General features: G+C 42.3%; 1 protein-coding gene across 1 annotated transcript in view; it reads right to left on the reverse strand.

Moving 5' to 3' along the window:
• Positions 1–22,233, reverse strand: part of LOC127424128 (RIMS-binding protein 2-like) — a 163,399-nt gene that overhangs the window by 41,508 nt on the left and 99,658 nt on the right. The window contains exons 5-12 of the mRNA XM_051669049.1: positions 20,373–20,495; positions 15,326–15,430; positions 6,418–6,468; positions 5,815–5,835; positions 3,779–3,820; positions 3,233–3,443; positions 1,747–1,916; positions 1,042–1,121 (exon numbers count right to left, since the gene is read on the reverse strand). Coding sequence (XP_051525009.1) covers positions 1,042–1,121; positions 1,747–1,916; positions 3,233–3,443; positions 3,779–3,820; positions 5,815–5,835; positions 6,418–6,468; positions 15,326–15,430; positions 20,373–20,495 — 803 coding nt within the window. The remainder of the gene's footprint in view (positions 1–1,041; positions 1,122–1,746; positions 1,917–3,232; positions 3,444–3,778; positions 3,821–5,814; positions 5,836–6,417; positions 6,469–15,325; positions 15,431–20,372; positions 20,496–22,233) is intronic.

Consider the following 22,233-nt stretch of genomic DNA (forward strand, 5'->3'; position numbering starts at 1 on the left):
GCTGCTCCTCCATTGCCTTATTCATTTGCATTCTCCCAGAACAACACAGAAAATACAATAGGGACAAAGGGGCCCATTTTGTTTCCTTACCTTCCAATGACGAATTCTCTCATACAGCATTTTTTAATGGTGATGCTCACGACGCGCATGATCTTTCGCACACGTTATTCGTCAGAAAATGATCGCTGAGCTAGGCCTCAGAGTATGTCCGACAAGACTCACGCTTTTGCTCAGGAGGAGGGCAACAAACATGAGGAGGATTCCGGTGTCCATCCACACTCCTATCTCAGACACAAAGCCAAAATCCCAAACGGTTCCAGCACATGGAGCTCCAAGTCTGGAGACCGTAGAACTGGAACAAGTGGGGATAACGCCTCATGGTAATAAATTGCGAGCTTCGACGAAGCACCGTTGTCCTCATCGGTCCCTTGTAATGTTTGGAAAAATACACATTGAAATTGCTCTGAACTTTATGCTGTCAACGACATCCTTATGTTTTTGCCACTCAAAAGGGAGAAAAATAATCCTCGCTTCGACGTGAGTTGCTAGAAACAAGCACGGGCTTGTTCGTGCACTGAAGAACAATCGATGGCGCAAAAGTGAGCGCCTTTATGGAGCCCGTGACGTAGCTCATTAGGGGGCGTCGCTTAAACGCCATCAGCCAATAAATTGCCGTGATTGTATAAGGGCTTCAGAACATGTGACACTCGGACGGTGTCCCATAGCGATCATATGCAGCTCAAGTTCTCCGAAAGGGAACAGTGTGCCAGCATATTTTTCATGTTTATTTTTGGTGCTTTATCCTTGCCCCGTAGGCTTGAACTGTAATCGACAGCAGGACGCGGATGTTGTCGATAGAGCTTAAGTTGCATTTAACCCCAATTATTCCTTTTAGGCTGAACAGCAGACCTGTTACAATGACTAATGGCATGTTACACCTAATCATTACTGCTAATGTCATGTTAAAACCTATTATGTATAGCAAATGTCCTTTTGTAACTTATTGTAACATGTTAAAACAGCTGTAGTAGGACCACTCACTTGTAGCGAGCGACACACAATCGGACTTTGCCTGTGTATCTGGACTTAGACCTGGGGGACGAGCTGAGCTCTTTGTCCATCTGAGGAGGGAAAATGGAAGAGAAAGAAAGAGGAAAGAGGAAAGAGGAGAGAGTAAAGACAGAAGGTTAGACAGTCAGCTTTACTATCTTACTGTATTGCTTTTGAGCAGCTTTAAAACAGCATAGCTAAACTTAACCAGAAAGAGTCAAACGCACAGCTATGAACAAATCAATGTGCCATAAAACTGGACAAATGTTTTTGAAGTAGATTTTTCATGAATGTTTAGTACAACTGTTAGGCACAAATGTCTGAATTAGATTGAGAGCAATGTCCAGTATGCAATCTGATAATGTGGGCGATTAAGCCAGTATCACCAGCAGAGCACAGTCTGAGCAGACAGACTGGACTATTCACACCCACACACACCCACACACACACTCCGCATCTCAGCACACATGCATAAACAACCTGTCACTGTACACTGTAATTATTCTCATAATGGCCAAATCACTTTGGTACCTGACACACTACTAAAATATGCTTTGCCCTATTCTATTCTATTCTATTCTATTCTCAGTTTAAAAGATTGAAACTCAAGATTGAAACTCAAAATAAAATAAAAAATGCAGTGAAAGGTTCACCTCAAAAGTAAATGAGCTAATTGATTGATTGATTAATACTCACAGTAGCAGCGATGACAGGACGCACCTCTGACAGGAAGGACCGGCGTGGGCTTGAGGGCGTACTGCGAGACAAGAAGGTGGGTTTGACAGACAGGAGCTCTACTTTTTCCCCCTCGCTCATTTGTAGAGGCCGAATGAGCTCTGAGATCTTACTCAACGAATCCTCATTACCTTCACAAACACACACACAAGGTGACTGATTACTTCATTACTGTGTACAGCCTCCACTTTTCACTCTTCATCTCAGCACATCATCACTAGAGTTGATCTTATCAGCCTCATGATTTTTCAGCCCTAAAGACATTTTTTTCATACTGCCTTATGGGAAAGGTAAAGGAGGTAAGTTGCATAAATAATACATGATATATGAAAGACGGTGAACTGGAGATGAACTAGTAAGAAGTGAACTGTAATCAATCAATACTTTAGATGAATCAATATACAGTAGGTTTCAAAAGTCCACTTTGAAAATCTGGGATACAAAATCTAATGAAAAGTACAGATCATATAATTAGCACTTATTGCCATTAAAGCAATGGAGGACATACCAAATACAAAGAAATTCTGATATTGATCATGACATGATAATTTTTAAATTAAACATTATAACATTATTTGTATTTCATGACAAGAAACCATTCCTTGTGGGGCCTTGATCTTTGTGGAATATTTAACCCTCCTCTTGCGTTCGGGTCATTTTTAACCTGGTATAGGTAAATCATCAATTTCAATGATGTTTTCAAAGTTTTCGTTCGGGAACCTTGTGACTTTGTAAAGACTACCAAAATTAACATAGTAAAAAATATATATTTTATTTGTATTTTTAGAAGAAATTATTTAAGAAATATATAAAATTGTTTATGAAATTGTTACATCGATTGCGTTCCCGGCATCAATTGTGGCTATACACTTGATGTTATGCAGATATTTTTGCATATGAATGAATACAATTTTTCTTAAAAAATACTTTACTTACATTAATTTAATTTTGACTATTGTGTTGTTTTTCAGAAGTAATGAGTAATTAATTAATATGGAAGTTAATAGGAGAATAACTAGAAATTCTCACTTTAAATATTTATATAAATTTAATGCAATGTTATATTCAAATGAAATTTCATTTAAACCTTGATAGAAAATATATCTTGACATATATCACACTGATTTAGCTGTAGTTAATGTATATTTTTAAATGTTAAAGAATTTCTAAAATTTGTAATAAAAAAACTGAGATCATACATAATAACATTTATATTTTTCAATTAACATGCCAAAAATTTTGATTTTTTACATGTATGAACAATTAAGAAGTTAGCAATAAGGTACAATATGTTTTTTGATGAAAACAATTGGATTATGAATGTTTTATAAGCTTAAAACTCCACCAGGTCAAAACTGACCCGTGAAAGCAGAAGGTCAATGCAGATTTTGAACACAATAGGAGGGTTAAGGAAGTGTCAACACGTTATATTCTTCAGTATTTTCACCTTTCCCTGAGGGGGCAGTGAGGCCGTTGAGCAGTTGGGAGAGGGTGAGGGGTTTGGTGGGTGAGCCAGGCGAATCGCCCCCTGTGAGCTGACTGCTGCTCAGGATGTCTAACTTTCCAGCTTGCAATCTAAACTTCTCCAACTCTTTTGACAGCTGGTTGAACTGCTCACTTTGAGCCCGGCATTTTCCCTCCAGTTCTCTGACTTTAGCCTGACAAAAAGAAAGAAAGAAAGAAACAAACAAAGAAAGAAAGAAAGAAAGAAAGAAGGTTGAAAATTTTAAAACAAATGTGTCCAACGTTATTTGGCTTCTCTCTGATAAAGCATACTATAATTCTAGCAGAAACTACTACAGTACAAACATTTACAATTAACTAACGGCATTTACCAACATCTATACTTCACAATAATACACCTAACTGATGAAAACTACTAAATGGAGCCTACCAACTCTACCAACATTTAAAGTGGCTGGTAAGCATAGGACAATGGTAGCAATCTACAATACTACAGGATTTCATACATCTAAAAGGAGGTTTTTCCTACCAAAAACTGCATTGTGCCTCTAGTGCGAAGGATATTTCTCAGCTTCCAACAACAGAATCAAACAAAGACAGGAGTCAATCTATGTTCTGCTGTTATGCACAACAAAACTCTTTTATTGATAATGAAGTTAGTGATGGAAAGTAGTATTTCATGGAAGAGGGTATCACATATGTCAAAATAACAGTTAAAGCTGTAACGTGACCTGTTAGGAGCCGTTCACACAGAACATATTCTTGCAATCAAAAACAGCTAGTTGAAGTGCAGAAAGAAAGTGTTTCAGACATGTTAGAGTTGAACTTTTAACATAAGTTCTTCACACTTCACACACCATCTCAAAAACGCAGAGCTTATGGCACGAGATGATGAAAAAAAAAGAGGTGTCCATCTATTGCTTTTTCACATCCTTACAATATGCCTTTTTCATCATGATTATGCATGATTAAGTCCACATAAATCACTAAACAGTGCTTTTTGGGAAAGGATATAAAAGGAAGGGGGGAGGGGGTGGACGTGATGTTCTGCAATCCATCAGTCATTGTAATTGCCCATTCTCACGTCTGATCTGATCTGCAAATGTACATATCCGTGAGACACTAACAGGATTGAGCACAAGGCAGTACCCATGCAGCGCAACAGAAGAGGAGCGGGCAGTGAATGAGAAACTCTAAACTAAAAAAAAACGAATGTACTTTTTAAGCAGTTTGTATGATTTTGAGCATTTCATGGTCATGCCTTTTACTACAGATGCTGCTTTAATCTTTTTAATCTCCATTTAGTAGTTTTCTTTATTTATCTGTAAGAGGCACAAGGGGACACAAGGATGATCTAAAACTAAATTAAAACATATAACCCACTATGAATTTTTTTGTGTTTTATTAGGTAGGGTTCATAGGCAGTTCATTTGTTTTTCATTGCTGGAAAATCTACAAGAAAGGGCATGCCACAACCCCCAAAAAACAAAACCTAGACTATAATATATTTAGTGAATACATTTAATGTAAAAGTTATAATGTTACAATATTTTATGCTGCATACTTAGGAATCTCACAAGTAAGAGTTTTCCAAACAATCACAGCTGCACTGCTATTCAGTACAACATCACGAGTGTGATACTGATTATATACAACAGGTCTATAAACAAGAAGTTAATACTGAGTAACTTTCCTTTCAGACACAACGTGGGCAGTTAGTTTGTCTATTTTCACTCCGCTAATGGAAGTAGTTCCAAATGAAACCAAAGCCGCAACTGTCCTAGTTCAACAGTTAGGGGCCGTTCACACCGAATGCGTTTTTGCATTCCTCCACACTGTTTCTCAGTTGTTTTCTCATGTAAACATGTGCTAGACAGACGTCTTTCACCGCTGCGCCCAGTCTTTCTATTTATTCAGTGTAGAAGCGTTGAGTTTTTTAGACGTGGTCTGGATAAAAAGAACGTCAACTATTAAAAATGCATGTCAAGACACCTGCATTCCAGCTTTTCTAAGTGCAAGGACGCGTTCGATGTAAACTACCCCTTTATGTGTTGCTCAGCAATGCACAGACTGGTGATAGACATACATAGACAAGTGGAGTGGAGCGTTGCAGTGCTGTTATCCTAAATATCAGCACTCTTGGAATGCTGATCATCCAATCAGAGTAAAGGACCAGAACTAACTGCTGTGTAATATACAGCATAAGCATAATATACAGTAGTATACATTTTAATTCTAAAAACACAATAAAAGGCAGTCATATGGCTTTGAAGACAAGCAAAACGGGACCTTCTGTTTTCACACTTATTTTAACAATTATATACACATAAACAATTTTATTCAGGTGTGTATAAAATGACTATGAAGACTGATGGTTAGAACTAAAAAGGTTCAATCACTTGATCTATGGCGATATAGATCAAAGGTATTGATCAAATGTTAACAGATCAATCATGAATATGAGCGGTTATCGACAGGACAGCTAAACGAGGTGACAGGAACTACCCCCAATGAACCCCACTGGAAAGAGAGGGAGAACTTTGAGGAGAAGTAACTCGAAAATACCTGCATGCTGTCCAAGTGATTCTGTATATGCAAAAAAAAAAAAAAAAAAAAAAAAAAAAAAGTAACAGTGACAAGAGATGTAAGAAACCAAACAAATCACAGTTGCACACAAACACATTTCAACTAGCACAGCTCCTAAGGTCAGAAATGAGACCCGACATGAGAACAGTTGAGCAAATTGTCGATTAATTGCAGCAATGAAAGAAAAGAACAAAGCAAAATATGGTAATTAAATTTTCAGATGTGTGTGTTTTAGAAAGATGTATCGATATTTATTTCAAATTAAAACATTTATCACAGGTAGACAAACGATGTAGCTGGTTAACAAGGTGATTTTCAGAAGAACATACATTTTCTGTTTTGCTTTTAATCTTCAATATACATCTGTATAGCTCAAGATGTAATAAAACAGCGATAAATAAGAAGTGACTCATATGGTAGCCAGATTTTTGGCCAATATGAGATGATATATGATGACACATGAGGAATCTGCTGTACTTTAAAGGCCAGCCAAGTTATGATCAAAAAATGCATGCTTATATGCACACTCACATACACATGCGTACAGTCACTTACATACATGAGCAGACAGTCATTACTCACCTCTAACAGATGGACGGCACCTTCATGTTCCTTCTTAGCCTCAACCTGAGCCTAAACATCAATTATATATATAAAAAACTAATTAATAACAAGGCAGCTACAAGCATACTTGAGAATCAACTCTTCCTTTAGTCCTTTTTTCTTTTTTTTTCTTCTTTTTTAAAAAAAAATCAGAGCTAAAGACTTCCTGTTGTTTATACAGGGAACTGGTGAAACAACTCAGAGTTATATAGTGATTTAGAACACTAATATAAAGGAAAGGCAGAAAACTGTCCACCAAACAAATTATGCTCAATGTCCAGATCTATAGCTACATGGCCAAAAGTATGTGGACACCTGAACACTACCCAATCTGTGCTTGTTGAGCATTTATTTTCAAAACCATTGACATTAATAGGGAGTTGGTTCCCTTGCTGCTATAACATCTTCCACGTTTCAGCAAAGGCCTTCCACTAGATGTTGGAACATTGCTGCAGGGATTTAGCCATACTTTTTAATTATAGTATTAGGCCATTTAGTGTGTATATAAGATATAACATCCATCTAACAAGCCCATGAAACAAGAATCATCCAATTAATAAAAATGTATACAAAAAGTTTTCTTAGTTCCCTATCTGTCACTCACTCGACGTTGTGTCGATGTAGTGACACTAAGGGTCACTCTTGGGAGCCCGAGACACCTCTGGTCTTTGATAAAAGGCCAATGAAAATTGGTGAGTGGTATTTGCAGGCCACTCCCCCAGACATATGGGTATAAAAGGAGCTGGTATGCAACCACTCATTCAGATTTTCTCTTCGGAGCTGAACGGTCATGCTCATTGAGCTGAATACTACTGTTCATTCACCTCTGCTGGATCTGACGGCGCATTTCAGAGGCTTCTCCCTCCTTTGCACTGGTGCGCTGCAGAGAACGCCCCTGGGCGCTTCGGCAGAAAAACAAGAGAGTATATTTTCTGAAAGAGCTTTTCCTCCTCTAAAAGAGTATATATTTCTCTAAAAGAGCGGCACACACGGAACGTCTTTTTAAAGACACGTCTTTTTAAAGATGCCTTTCCGATTGTGTGATATTCCTGGTTGTGGTTGTTATCTCTCAACTTCGGAAGGTCATAATCGCTGTCTTTCGTGTCTGGGCACGACCCACATTTGTGGATGGTTCCTGTTCTCACTGTGAGAACATGACCATGGCAACGTTGCGGTCGCGGCATGCTTTCTTAAGAAAGCAAGCCACCCCAGCGGCTCCCCACCTTGGTCCTTCTACCTACGGGTATGAGGCCAGCGCGGCTAGCACTGGGGGCGATTTGGGGACCCCAATGTGATTGTCTCCGCCGGGTATCCCTCCGCGGACCTCCCATTCCCCAGCACACTCGTCTGCCCCAATCGGGCTTCCGGATGAGTTCGCCGGCTCGTCTCACGGCGAGTCTGACTTCTTGTTCGGAGCCCGTGAAGATGATGAGCTCTCGAGCGTAGCATCGGAGAGCGGGCTTGTCCAGTCGAACGCAAAAGCCTCAGTTGGGCTTCCCCCTTCGGGGACGATTGCCCAGTCACAGGCCGATGCCGAAATGACGGACATGCTTTCTCGGGCGGCTGCGAGCGTCAAGTTAGAGTGGAACCCTCCGCTCTCCCCTGAACCCTCGCGGCTTGATGATTGGTTCCTGGGCTCGTGGGGCCGCTCAAAGCAGCCACGCCCCGCTCCAGTGCCATTCTTCCTGGAAGTGCATGAGGAGCTGACGAAGTCGTGGGAGGCACCTTTCACTGCCCGGCCCCGATTCCGCAGTTCCCACGCTATCACTACCCTCGATGGTGGGGCGGCCAAGGGCTATACGGCGATTCCCCTGGTGGATAAGGCGCTCGCGGTGCACCTATGCCCGCAGAGCGCCGCCACCTGGCGCGGATGCCCTAAGCTCCCGTCCAAGCCCTGTAGGCTCACGTCGTCCCTGACGGCTAAAGCCTACAGTGCTGCTGGACAAGCCGCCTCTGCCCTGCACGCCATGGCTCTCCTGCAGGTCCACCAAGCCAAGGCATTGAAAGAACTGCACGAGGGTAGTTCCACCCAAGATTTGATGCAGGAACTGCGCTTGGCAACCGACCTCGCTCTCCAAGCGACGAAGGTCACGGTGCGGTCTCTCGGGCGTACGATGGCCACACTAGTGGTCAAGGAGTGCCACCTTTGACTCAACCTGGTCGAGATGGGCGAGGCCGACAAGACACGGTTCCTTGCTGCCCTCATTTCCCAGGCGGGCCTATTCAGCGACACCGTCGAGGACTTTGCCCAGCAGTCCTCAGAGGTGAAGCAGCAGACGGAAGCAATCCGGCACATCCTGCCCCGGCGCGGCTCAAGATCCCGCACCTCGTCTGCTCGTCACCAAGGGCGTCCCCCTGTGGTGACTGCACCGGCTCCGCCGCAGCCCGCCCCTTCAGCCCGGCCCGGCGTGGAGCCCACTGCAGGAAGAAAACGCCATCCGTCTCACAGCCGGCGCCTAAGAACCCACGGAGGTCCTCAAAGCACCCCTGAGACGGGCGACTCAGGGACCCACTCAATTGGAGCTGGTAAAAAGACCACTCCATCCCCCGGTGGAGGGCCGGGTGGAAAATCTTTTGTTGCCTTTTTGTTTGATTTCGCCGTGTGCCCAAGTGGCTGTGGTACCCAACAGTTCAGCAAAAGAGCGGCTTCCTTCCTCCCTGGGTCACATACCCGGTGTGTACGGTCGTCACCACGACTACCCTCCACGGGTTTTTTCTTGCGGCACACAGCCGCCCCGATGTGGCAGTCTCCACGGGTTACGAGGACAGGTCTCTTCCTCCCCCATCCCAGGCTGTTCCGGGGGTGGTCACAAGGAGCCAGGTTAGTGCTTCGATGTCCCTAGACTCAGCATGGCCATGACATGGTGTGGCACCTCGAGCTCCGCCCTGCTGTGAGGCCCCACCTGCCGGTACGTCCGACAACGTTGTCCCCTTGGTCCCCCTTGTGAGGAACTTGGACGCGTGGCTCGCGCTTTCCAATCCGTCGCGATGGTTGATCCGGACCGTCCGACTCGGCTACGTGATTCAGTTCGCCAGGCGCCCGCCCAGGTTCAACGGTATTCACTTCACCTTGGTCAAGAGCGAAAACACTGCCACTTTGCGCGCGGAGATCGCTACCTTCATACAGAAGGGCACGATAGAACCTGTCCCTCCAGCTGAGATGAAGAAAGGGGTTTACAGCCCCTTACAGTGGGCAATATTGGACCTGCGAGTACTGAACCGGGCTTTACACAGACTCCCATTCAAGATGCTGACGCAAAAACGCATTCTGGCGAGAGTCCGGCATCAAGATTGGTTCGCGGCAGTAGACCTGAAGGATGTGTACTTCCACGTCTCGATCCTTCCTCGACACAGACCCTTCCTGCGGTTTGCATTCGAGGGTCAGGTGTATCAGTACAAAGTCCTCCCTTTCGGCCTGTCCCTGTCTCCTCAGGTCTTTACGAAGGTGGGCATTCGAATTCTCAACTATCTCGACGACTGGCTAATCCTAGCTCACTCTCGAGACATGTTGTGTGCACACAGGGACCTGGTGCTATCACACCTCAGCCGACTATGGCTTCGGGTCATCTGGGAAAAGAGCAAGCTCCTCCCGGTTCAGAACATCTCTTTTCTTGGTTTGGAGTTGGAATCAGTCTCCTTGACGGCTCGCCTTACAAACGAGCATGCCCAGATGGTGCTGGCCTGTTTGAAGGTGTTCAAACAGAAAACAGCAGTTCCACTGAAACTTTTTCAGAGGCTCCTGGGGCATATGGCATCCTCGGTGGTGGCCACCCCGCTCGGGTTGATGCATATGAGGCCGCTTCAGCACTGGCTCCAGACTCGAGTCCCGAGATGGGCATGGCGCCACGGGACACATCGCGTGGTCATCACGCCGGTCTATCACCGTCTTTTCAGCTCTTGGACGACCTCTCATTTCAACGGGCAGGTGTTCCCCTAGAACTGGTCTCCAGGCACGTCGTGGTCATGACAGGCACCTCCAAAATGGGCTGGGGTGCTGTTTGCAACAGGCACGCAGCCGTCAGCCTCTGGACGGGTCCGCGACTGCATTGGCACATCAACTGCCTCGAGTTGTTGGCAATTCTGCTTGCCCTGCGGAGGTTCCGGGCATTGATCCAGGGCAAGCACGTGTTAGTTCGGACAGACAACACGGAAACGGTAGCATATGTCCACTGCCAAGGCGGTCTGCGCTCTCGTTGTATGTCACAACTCGCCCGCCGTCTCCTCCTCTGGAGTCAGCAGCACTTCAAGTCGCTGCGAGCCACTCACATCCCGGGCAACCTCAACACTACAGCGGATGTGCTGTCACGGCAGGTTACCCTCAGGGGAGAGTGGAGACTCCACCCTCAGGTGGTCCAGCTGATTTGGAGTCGATTCGGATGGGCACAGGTGGACCTGTTCACCTCCCAAGAATCCTCCCACTGCCCGCTCTGGTATGCCCTCACCGAGGCTCCCCTCGGCATAGACGCGCTGGCACACAGCTGGCCCCCTGCGTTTCCCCCAGTGAGCCTGCTTGCACAGACCCTGTGCAAGGTCAGGGAGGACAAGGAGCTGGTCGTCCTGGTAGAACCCTACTGGCCCACCCAGACGTGGTTCTCGGACCTCACGCTCCTCGCGACAGCTCCCCCCTGACGAATTCCCCTGAGGAAGGACCTTCTTTCTCAGGGACGGGGCACCCTCTGGCACCCACGACCAGACCTCTGGAATCTCCATATCTGGCCCCTGGACAGGACATGGAAGACACGATCACTCAGACTAGGGCCCCCTCTACGAGGCGCCTGTATGCTTTTAAGTGGCGTCTGTTCGCTAAGTGGTGTTCTTCCCGACGCGAAGACCCCCAGAGATGCGCAGTCGGATCAGTGCTTTCCTTCCTGCAGGAGAGGTCGGAAGGGAGGCTGTCCCCTTCCACCTTGAAGGTGTACGTTGCCGCCATAGCAGCACACCACGATGCAGTTGACGATAAGTCCTTAGGGAAGCACGACCTGATCATCAGGTTCCTCAAGAGGTGCCAGGAGGCTGAATCCCTCCAGACCATGCCTCGTTCCCTCATGGGACCTCTCTGTAGTTCTTCAGGGTCTACAGAGAGCCCCCTTTGAGCCTTTGAAGTCAGCCGAGCTTAAGGCACTCTCCTTGAAGACTGCCTTCCTGACTGTGCTCACTTCCATCAAGAGGGTAGGTGACCTGCAAGCGTTTTCTGTTCGGTCCGGGTTACTCTCACATGATACTGAGACCCCGACCGGGCTATGTGCCCAAGGTTTCCACCACCCCTTTTAGGGACCAGGTGGTGAACCTGCAAGTGCTGCCCCAGGAGGAGGCAGACCCAGCCCTGTCATTGCTGTGTCCAGTGCGTGCTTTACGCATCTATTTGGATCGCATGCAGAGCTTTAGAATCTCTGAGCAGCTCTTTGTCTGCTTTGGTGCATAGCGGAAAGGAAGCACTGTCTCCAAGCAGAGGATCGCCACTGACTCATTGACGCCATAACAATGGCATATCTCACCCAGGACATGCCGCCCCCGGTAGGGATACGAGCCCATTCTACCAGGGGTGTAGCGGCTTCCTGGGCCCTAGCCAGAGGTGCCTCTCTAACAGACATTTGCAGAGCAGTGGGCTGGGCAACACCCAACACCTTTGCAAGGTTCTACAACCTCCAGGTGGAACCGGTTTCGTCCCAGGTAGTGGCATGCAACACAAGCGGATAAGCCCGGGATAGCCAGCCGGGTGTATCACTTGCACATAGCACCTTCCACCTCCTTTTGAGCTGAAGACGTGCGCCATTAATTCCCAGTAGTGTTCACAAGTTTGTTCCCTGGTTGACTTCCTCCGAGCCCTGTGGCAGTCAAGTTTTCGGAGAGATTCGCTGCCGGCCCAGTACACGTGCTAACTAAGAGTCCTGTTCTGGGGTAGGTGCTCCGCATGTGGCGGTTCCCTGTAAGGCTAACCCCATGCGATATATATATCTTCCGCTAATTCGTTTCCCTGTCGGCAAACTGCGTCTTCCTTGGGCAGAGCCCCTCTGCCCCAGTCTCCATGTTTGTAGTAACTCCTCCCCCATTGAGCAGGATCTACCTTGAAGACTCTCCACATGGTTGGAAAGACCATGTGACGTATCCTTCCACTTAAATATCCCCCCCTCGCTTTGGGCGAGGTGTGGTCTCCGCTGTGTCTTCCCCTTGGGATGGACACCCCCCGTCTAGACCTGGCGGCCCAGACGGATAATCCCCCTTCTTTTTTAGGGAGTGGAAAAAAGAGAAGGGGAAAAGAGGCCACAACTGTGTTAAGCCTGTTTCTATCTCTTGGGTAGTCGACTTGTCCCCAAAAAGGGCCGTTCGACACTCATAACTATGTTGGGGAGGTTATGAGTCAACCTGGTGTGCTGGCTATGAGGCACTCAGTAGTCTGCCCACCACACACCACCAGTTCACGTAACACATTTCAGCCAATTGTGGCTTTTCGTATAGGGACCCCTAGTGTCACTACATCGACACAACGTCGAGTGAGTGACAGATAGGGAACATCATGGTTACTTGTGTAACCTCCATTCCCTGATGAAGGGAACGAGACGTTGTGTCCCTCCTGCCACAATGCTGAACTACCCACTGAAATGGCCGGACCTTATGTCGGCTCCTCAGCATAAAACCTGAATGAGTGGTTGCATACCAGCTCCTTTTATACCCATATGTCCGGGGGAGTGGCATGCAAATATTGGCCTTTTATCAAAGACCAGAGGTGTCTCAGGCTCCCAAGAGTGACCGCTAATGTCACTACATCGACACAACGTCTCGTTCCCTCCATCAGGGAACGGAGGTTACACAAGTAACCATGATGTTTATAATACCGGTACTGTGTGTTATGTATTTGCTGTGCAAGTTATATCCATCTATTCCCAAAGGTTTGGTTCAATAAGCTTTAGGCAACAAGGATTCAATGCAGTGCAGTGTAGGGTCATTCATTGTGACTAACAGCAGCTGTGGAAAACAACAGTCGGTTCCACATGAACAGAGGAACATCTGTTTGAGAGGCAGCCTCAAAAAACAAAGAACCATTTCAGAAACAAGTACAGAGATGCACTTTTTGAACAGCAAAACTTCACTCTGGATGTCATGATGAGGGTGTGTTTGTAATTTCCTCTGTGTTTATGCTCCTCTGTAATCACAGCGCTCCATCAAATGAAGGCAGACAATAAGTCAAACGTTTCGGCAGGCGACAGTGCTCTCGCACTCTGGAGAAAATGTCAGATTTCATCACCTGCTCTGCCGTTTCATTAGAGGGTAATTTAATCTGAGAAGAGACTGCGGTGCTTTACTCTTCATTCGAACAGAGAAATGAGAGGGATATTTCAGCTAGTTATCTAAAACTGCTGAAGCACTTTTTTATTAAACATCTCTCTTTATTTTGGAGCACTTTGACAGCAGGATTCTTTTTGTAGGATTTTATTATTGCCATTCCAAATTCAGTCCACAGAGCTTCTGCTGGTTGCAAAAATGACACAGAATATGCAACAAACAGAGACAAAACAAAACAAAACAAAACAAAACAAAACAAAAAAACTAGTGCTGTGAATCAGTAACTTTTTTTTTATTTTTTATAAATTAATCGTGATTAATTACCCACATGGTATATTAAAACAAACAGTAAATATAATCTTAAATATATTAACTTATTAACAAAGAACTCGGCAGAAATTGGTTAGTCATCATTTATTTTTAATTATTTAATGCAATGTAGATGTAGAAGTTAAAATGTTCAGTTTTTTGTGGATATAGTTAATATGGACAGGTATACAGGTATAAATCTTTGATACAAGTATATGTATACATGCCATAAAATCAGTGGATCTGATGTTATTAAAAGTTGAGCAAAATCTTCTGCCGTTTTCCAGTAGAATTTTTGAATACTAGGATAACATATAATAAACGGGCAGATTCAGTTTATATCAAACTTCATTGACAAAATAAACTTAAGTGTACATAGCCAATGCATTATTAGACACTATACATACAGATATAAAACAAATTAAATGCTGAAAGTTAATTTGATGAAGTTTAAAACCTCAAAACTATTATTTTCTCTGGCTGCCATTCAGTCCCTATCGCGCAAACACCGAGTCTCCATTACGCGTTTTTGCTTTTCACACTGGTTCAGATGACAGTAAGTGAGCATTTCCGGGCAATGCGAAGAGATACACCAGTTTGGCTAAATGCCCGAATGCCCGTATCTCTTTCACACCTGGCTCACAACTTGCGGGTGAAGTCTCCATTCTTTGTTCAACAAATCCGCTCCAGTGTTTATTAAGCCCGAGGCATTCGTCGCACGTAATGATTAAGCGTGCACTGCTCCAAACAATCAGTATTTCTGCTAGGATGTGCAGTCGAGGTCAGCATATACCTCCTGAAAATGTATATATGCCAATTTTAGCCCCAGGAAGTGGAGAAAAACATTGGTGTAGTTTCAGGATATGGACAAAAAATGGATACTGCATTAATTGTGCAATTTTTTTAATGTGCCAAACAGTCAATTATTAATTGCATAAATTAACGTGTTAAATTTTCCAGCCCTCAAAAAACAAAATAAAATAAAAAGTTTAAGGTCATCAGTCTAGCTTTTGGACTAGCTTTTGCTGGTCCAAAAGTAGTCCACCAGGTTGATACCTGGTAGCCCAGCTGACTGTGAAATACCACCTTGGACCACAATGAAACTATATAAATCCAGCTACCATCTGAAGCTATCCTATATACTATAGTTTTAGCTGGATTTTGCAGCTGGGTCTTGACTAATCAACTTGTTAAATCAGACATTAACAGCTTTGAGCATGATGCAAGGCTTTTAATGTTGGCCTGTGTAGGAGCTGGTCTCCAGGGATTGGTGTGGATAGGAACCCTGACCTCTCACCTTCTGCAGAAGGTCAATCTCCTGCTGCTTGGCACTGAGGACGGCCAGGGCTTGTTCATGCTCTAACTCTAGCTGCTGCCTCCTCTCTGCAGCCTCTCGCATATGCTGGAGAGTGAGAAAGAGCATGAGGTGAGAGGAAACTCAGCAAAGGATGAACACAGACAGAATGAGAGCAATAATCAATAATTATCAAAGCCTCTTTAGGCCACACTGCAATGCATTTAGCTCCAGAGTCCCTACACTAATCTACAGATCCTCTGTTTACATCAGTTTATAATATATCATCATTCTCCAAGAGTAGCTGAGGCAAAGACCCCTTCTAATACTGCAGTATCTGATCTAAATGCTTACCTGAGCACATTATCTCAGAAATACTGGGAATTCACAAAGAATGAATTATGCTTGCTCATAGCATCATTTATTTTGCATGTGTTATCTACATTGTTTACTTAATTTAAATACTCAAGGTGCATTACTGCGCATTTAGCAACTAGTCCAACTGGATTGCAGGTGGTTAGTGAATAAGATGCAGGTATTTGCACTGCAATCCCATGCACAAATGTGGTGCAGCTGTTATTTTATAAGAGATCATCAGCCTCCAACAGCACCAGAAACCCTTTTAGATCCTATCTGATCTAAACCATCAGATTTATGTCTTACCTGGGCATATTATCTAATAAAGTCCATGTGGACACACTTTAACATATTTGTCTAGCTAGAACTGAGCTAAAATATTTTTCAAGAATTAAAAACAAGAACAAAATGTTGTTGTCTATCAAGTTTATGTACATTTGCTTCACCCCTTCAGGTGAAGCAAAAACAGAAGAGAAGCATCATGTCAATCAGCCAGTCTAAGCACAGCCATGTAGCTTAGCATGATCAATAAGGAGCTTAAGGTTACGGTGCTGTACATGAAAGGGTTGTGTGCAAATAACACAGCATGTTCAAAATCAGGGTAGACTGCCACCCAACAACATCCCCAGCTCTCCAGACCTGTTAAATGTATATGTGACAAAAACTCAATCATCTTTATTTTTGTGAATGGTGAGGTTAAAGGGGATAAAGGGTAAAGGAGGGATTTTCCATGCTGTTATGAAAAAAGGAGTGCAGGGCAGAGGAAGGTCAGAATAATCTAACCTTCCGTGGATAAATAAACTGTACTATGTGGGAAATATGTAATGGTTATCTGACCATCATTGTAGATGATCAGCTATTTCTACTTATTACAAAGAATACTTGATTCTGATTGGTCAATCACAACATTCTGTGGTCTAATATTTTTGGTATGTAGACATGTATTAAGCAGAATAATGTACAGCCAGTCAGTCATTATCACAAAATAAACCCCTTCAGGATGATACAAGACTTGATCACACTGTCAGGGTTTATTTTTGATTATTACTAACTGTCTGTCCATTACCCCATACATATTTTTGCATTAAAATTAAAACAAAAATGACCATGGGATACAAATGACTCATCAAAACCAATTTTGTAGTCTTCTAGATATTAGTTAGTCTCTTAACTTTTCACAAGTTTCCACATATTTCACACCTTGTACATTCAGCAAAACTGGCACCTCGGAATTAAATCAATATCTGCATATTTTTACCAATATATAGGCTTCAGCATGTTGTGTGTATCTCACATTCAAAAGAAAAAGCTAATTTGGTTAGGTTATTGTGTGAGGAGGGTGTAAATGTGCATAACACTTGTGTCATGCACAAACACATTCTGCAGTGCCTTAGCCGGTGATCATTCAGGTCACAAGACGGCATCCAGACCAGCTGTTAGTACTCAATCAAATGATCTACATTGAGTTAGTGCTGGCTTCTGTAAAATCTTTAGAAATACCTTATGAATGAAAAATATGGAGGGGGGCAGGGAGAGGGGAGGGGCAGGAGATGGTTAGGCGTTAGGGGAGGGATGGGGCGCTCCAGGGCTCCTAGTCGATCACAGATCCACAGTTTGAGGGTGCACGACAGCTCTAAAAGGTACAAAAACAATCCTGTGAAACCACATACAGAGGATAAATGGAGAAAAATAAAAAGGAGAGGAAAACACAGAAGACAAAGCGTCCATGATCTAAATTCCCCAAAAACTTGGCCAGCTTCTTGAAATGTCATGAGATTGAGTATAGCCACAATTTACACTATTGATGTTAGCAATGGGCTAAAGCACAAAGCCACCACACACCTTCATGGTTGGACTCAGTGTACATATAAGCAAGGACGGATTAAAACCTGAGAGGCCCATGGGCTGGTACACCGTGGAGGCCCCCCATGACGTGATTAAGCTCACCTTTATGCGCTACAGGACGCTTGTCATATTTGGTTGGATTTTTCAAATAGATGGAAGACAAGTTTGTAGCAATGTCTGACACGACCAATTATATGTACTTTTTCATTATGAACCGATTCAAAATCTTGCGTTATTATTAGAGATGTGCACGGTATTCAAATATCAAAATCACTATTCGGTTATTCTGCACATGAGTTCTTCAACCCTATCTGAGTCTGACGGTACCCGACAAACCTACAGGTTTTGGGCCAGGTTCAGGTCAGTTTCAAGTAAGCTAGATGGCGAGTTTCGGGCTGTTCACATGTGCGTCTGTGCTGTTTTTAAATGGTTTTTCTATGTAAACACGCACTGGACGGACATCTTTGATCGTTGTGCCGCGCAACAACTCAGGACCGTGACATATTTTAGACTGCATTAAGTTTAAAATAACTTTAATATTTATAAACGCATCTCATGACACCTGTGTTCTGCTTCACCATTTGTTGCGCTGCATCAAGCTTTTTCAGCACTGGTGTCACAAATCAACATTCTGATGAAGTTCAAGTTGCAAAGAAGATTTATGTGACTGTTACATGAGATTCCAGATTGTTTTTCACCTGGCAAAATTTCAGCGCTTGTTAAACAGTGAGCCAATGGGTTTTTTTCCCAGCTCTGGTGTGCAGACAATAATTACACAAGTTAAATGATGAATTATTTAAAAATCAAATCATCCCGAAGAAGTCCTATAAACCATAGCATTCGCTACCTCATGGAAAGTGAACCTGCCCAGGCAGAATTATGCTTTTCCCATTGATTAAGAATAGGCCTACTATGTTGCAGGCAGTGACAGAGATTATTTTTGATCGACTTTAATGTGATGTTATCATTTGAAGATCTATGTATTGTGCTATTTCGGCTCATAGCTCACTGTGCACTTTATTCCCTGCTAATCTGAGATTGTGTTTGACGCATCCACTGCAATAAACGTTCTTTATTCCAGAGTCCCAACTCCCGACAAATAACACAATAACCATGCATGAACTTTCACGGTTAACCAATTATCATTAAACAATAAATCCATGCAGGACTTCTCAGAAACATTTTAAAGTCCTCTATACTGTTGTACGAATTCTGTCGCTTATATGAATTTAAACCATCAGCTTTGTACACAGCCAGGGTAAACTGCACCTTATCTTTGTGTTTGGAAGCATTTTGTAAATTAGACGCTGTTCTCTGTAGTCCTTCAAATAAAATCGCTGCACCCGTGAGACGCAGATTCCTTGAGCGTGAACTCCAGTGCCTGTGCTCGTGCTGCTGTAGTCCAGCACGCATTCGGCCGAACAAATGGTATTTCACATAAGGCTGACATTTACATGTATTTATAATAGAAATCTCAAAATAAATACATAAATAAATAAATAATTTATTTAGAGCTCGGGGCCCTTTGGGTTTAGAGGCCCTTGTGCAATGGCCCAATCGGCCCGGTGGTTAATCCGTCCTTGCATATAAGAATGCTAATCAGGTGAGTCTCACAAAACCGGTCAAGAACATGATTGGGTCATATACAACCCCAAAATCTAAAGACAGAAATATGAAATTATATTTTAAGTAAAGAAAATGAAGCCTATTTTAAGGTCTAGTTTTCATGACAATTAAAGGAATGTTCCAGGTTCAATACAAGTTAAGCTCAATCGACAGCTTTTGTGGCATAATGCTGATTAACACAAACATTTATTTCAAATTGTTCCTCCTTTCCTTTAAAATAAAAATCACAAATTTTGGTTCCAGTGAGGCACCTAAAATGGAAGTGAATTGGGGCCAATTTTTAAAAAGTTTCAAAAGTATAGCCACAAGACGATAAATGATATGCATGTTAACATGATTTTATTGTGATTTTATTGTGATAAAATCACTTACTAACCTTTTCTGTGTAGTTACAGTCAATTTTACAACTTTGTTACCATGACGATGTAATGTCAACAAATCTTAAAACCCTAATACGACTGTAAAATTGACAATTTAAACAACTAGTAATCCACAAGTTTTAACAGAATAATTAATGCAAGTGCTTTTATGGTATTATAAGCTTCACATTTCACATTGTTTAAACCCTCCAAAAATTGGCAACATTCACTTTTGCTTTTTTTTAAGAAAAGGAAGGACGAGTCGAAATTAATTTTTGTGGCAATCACGCCACAAATGCTGCGATTGAGCTTAAAATGTATTGAACCCCGAACATTCCTTTAAGCACATTTCCCCTCCCAGTTCTCATTACCGTAATGCAAAATATTTAAATCCCATTTCTGTAATATGAAAAAATTATGTTTGATTTATTTAATTATTTAAACTGAATTATTTAAAAATAATTTATACATCACATTATTTGTTGCAATGCCTTTAATTTATGCAAATGTGTAATGTAAATGTAAAATCATAATTAGAATCACTACTGAGAATTATGGGAATTAAAAAAAAAAACAACTCAAAAGTAAAATGCATGGATATATTACAGTAATGAGAATTTGGGCAGAAAAATCTTTTTTATATGGTTTAAACTTATCTTACATGTTAATTTCTTTATGTAGAACATAAATTGATGTAATATAATCATAATATAATCTTATCTTATCTTTTCTTTGGATTTTGGTGTGAAATGTGATCCAGACATTCTTTGTGAGATAATTCCAACTAATGCTCATATTGTTGTTCCTGTAATGAAACCCCATTCCTAACCATTGCCATACTCAAGAGTGTGGAAGTTTCTCACCTTCAGCACCTGCTCTAGGTTCTCCAGTTTGCCTTGGAGCTCAGTCCTCTCCAACAGAGCACAATCTCTTTCCACTATCACTGTATACAGAGCCTCCTGCAGCTGTTCATACTCAGTTTTCACCTGAGATACAGAGAGAGAGAGAGAGAGACAAAAAGAGAGATTAAACAATGTCCTTTGTTGGAAAGGTGTAAGGTTATTCTATTTCTACCAACAAAAATAGATTTTAGCTCTTTAGACAAAAAAATGCTACACCATATCAGAGCCATGGCCTAGAGGCTAGTTTCCAGTTTGAGTAATTTCCATACAATTTAGTTTTGTTCACACTGTAGTCATTTTTTTTCCTCAAATCATATTTTTTAGACTTCTTGTTCAAACGGCAAGTTATTTTTTTTCTGTTCAGACTACAGACACTTTTGCTAGCACGTCCACATCAGTTGTCATAGTAACGATGAAAACTGTGTGTTCACCATGTGTGAGTGTTTAGCAATGGATGTCTTTCACTAGGGCAGTACCCAAACATTAACACATTCATCAGAGACAATGGCTCAAAAAATGGGAGAGGTGGCATATGCAATGTTTATAGATTTTTGAAGGGGACCCCCGTCCTGTATTGAAGCGCCCAAATGCACAAGCGTCCCTTATTCGCATGAGACATTAAACCTTATTGCATTGTGGTGGGACACAGTCGGTGTGTGTTACCACACCTTAGAGAATCTCTTTGTCTGCATAACCTTAAAACAGGTTTGCACTGCTTTGGCTGCCCTGTAACATAAACATGTTCCACTCAGAAGTGATCATCCCTATGCCCTATTCCCACCGACCTTCCCCTATCTGACGGTTCAGACTGAGACGCATTAAGAAAAATCAGATTTTAATCAGATTCCAAACTACCTTTGAATGTGGTTTGGGTCAGGCTAGTAAAAATCAGATTTTTTGTGTTTTTGTCCTATTCAGACTACAAAAACCTAAATGGATTTGAGTCAGATAAGCCCCCCCCCCCAAAAAAAAGAAAATATTTTTTCATCGTTTACGAAGGTTTTTTTGATTCTATCAACTATAACGAATACTAAACGAGAAAGATGCATCATGACGATAATTAAACAATTTTTATTGAAGCATACTGTTGAAGAAAATATGACAAGACAAAAATAATAATGATATTAACTGTGCAAGATATAAACAGAAGAAACATCTAGAGAAAAATTTGTTTATAGATTAAGATATTAGATTCCTTGCTTGAGCTGTGCGAGTTAAACTAAATGAACTGCTTTAAAATGGATTAATTACTACACTCAGACACATCCTATTTATACATAAGTTTAATCACTATCCATAACATATGTAATACTACAACTTACATCTGCAGAGACAATGAAGCGAATGAACAGGTGAACTTGAACTAAGTTACACGCTAGTCATAATATGTAACCTTGCATTGTGAATGAGCTGTTTCTGTAAAAAAAAAAAAAACACGCTGCACACAATGCAACATTCTAAACTGGCTAAAAATTAATAACAGTCTATAAAGCATGAAGAATTCAGAATACAGAAAGCTAACTTCCAAAGAGCAGCTAATGCTTCAGTATATTCATTTTATGCTATTTCTTCAAGAAAGAAAATGTCCATACATTTTTCTAAATGTTTGAATATTTGATTAAGTTTGGTCTGTTACAGTTTGACACGTTTATGTCATTTTGCAAATTTTTATCAACTAAATTTTTATTTTTATTTTGATGGGCTAAAATAATATGTCATTTCAGTCAGAGTAAAACTGAATAAAATTAATAAATATGACATGATGACATATTGACTGAATTTAAGGGACATTTTTGTCAAAAGACTACAACTATGACTAAAA

Source organism: Myxocyprinus asiaticus, chromosome 33 (genome assembly GCF_019703515.2).
Source record: "Myxocyprinus asiaticus isolate MX2 ecotype Aquarium Trade chromosome 33, UBuf_Myxa_2, whole genome shotgun sequence".
NCBI lineage: Eukaryota > Metazoa > Chordata > Actinopteri > Cypriniformes > Catostomidae > Myxocyprinus > Myxocyprinus asiaticus.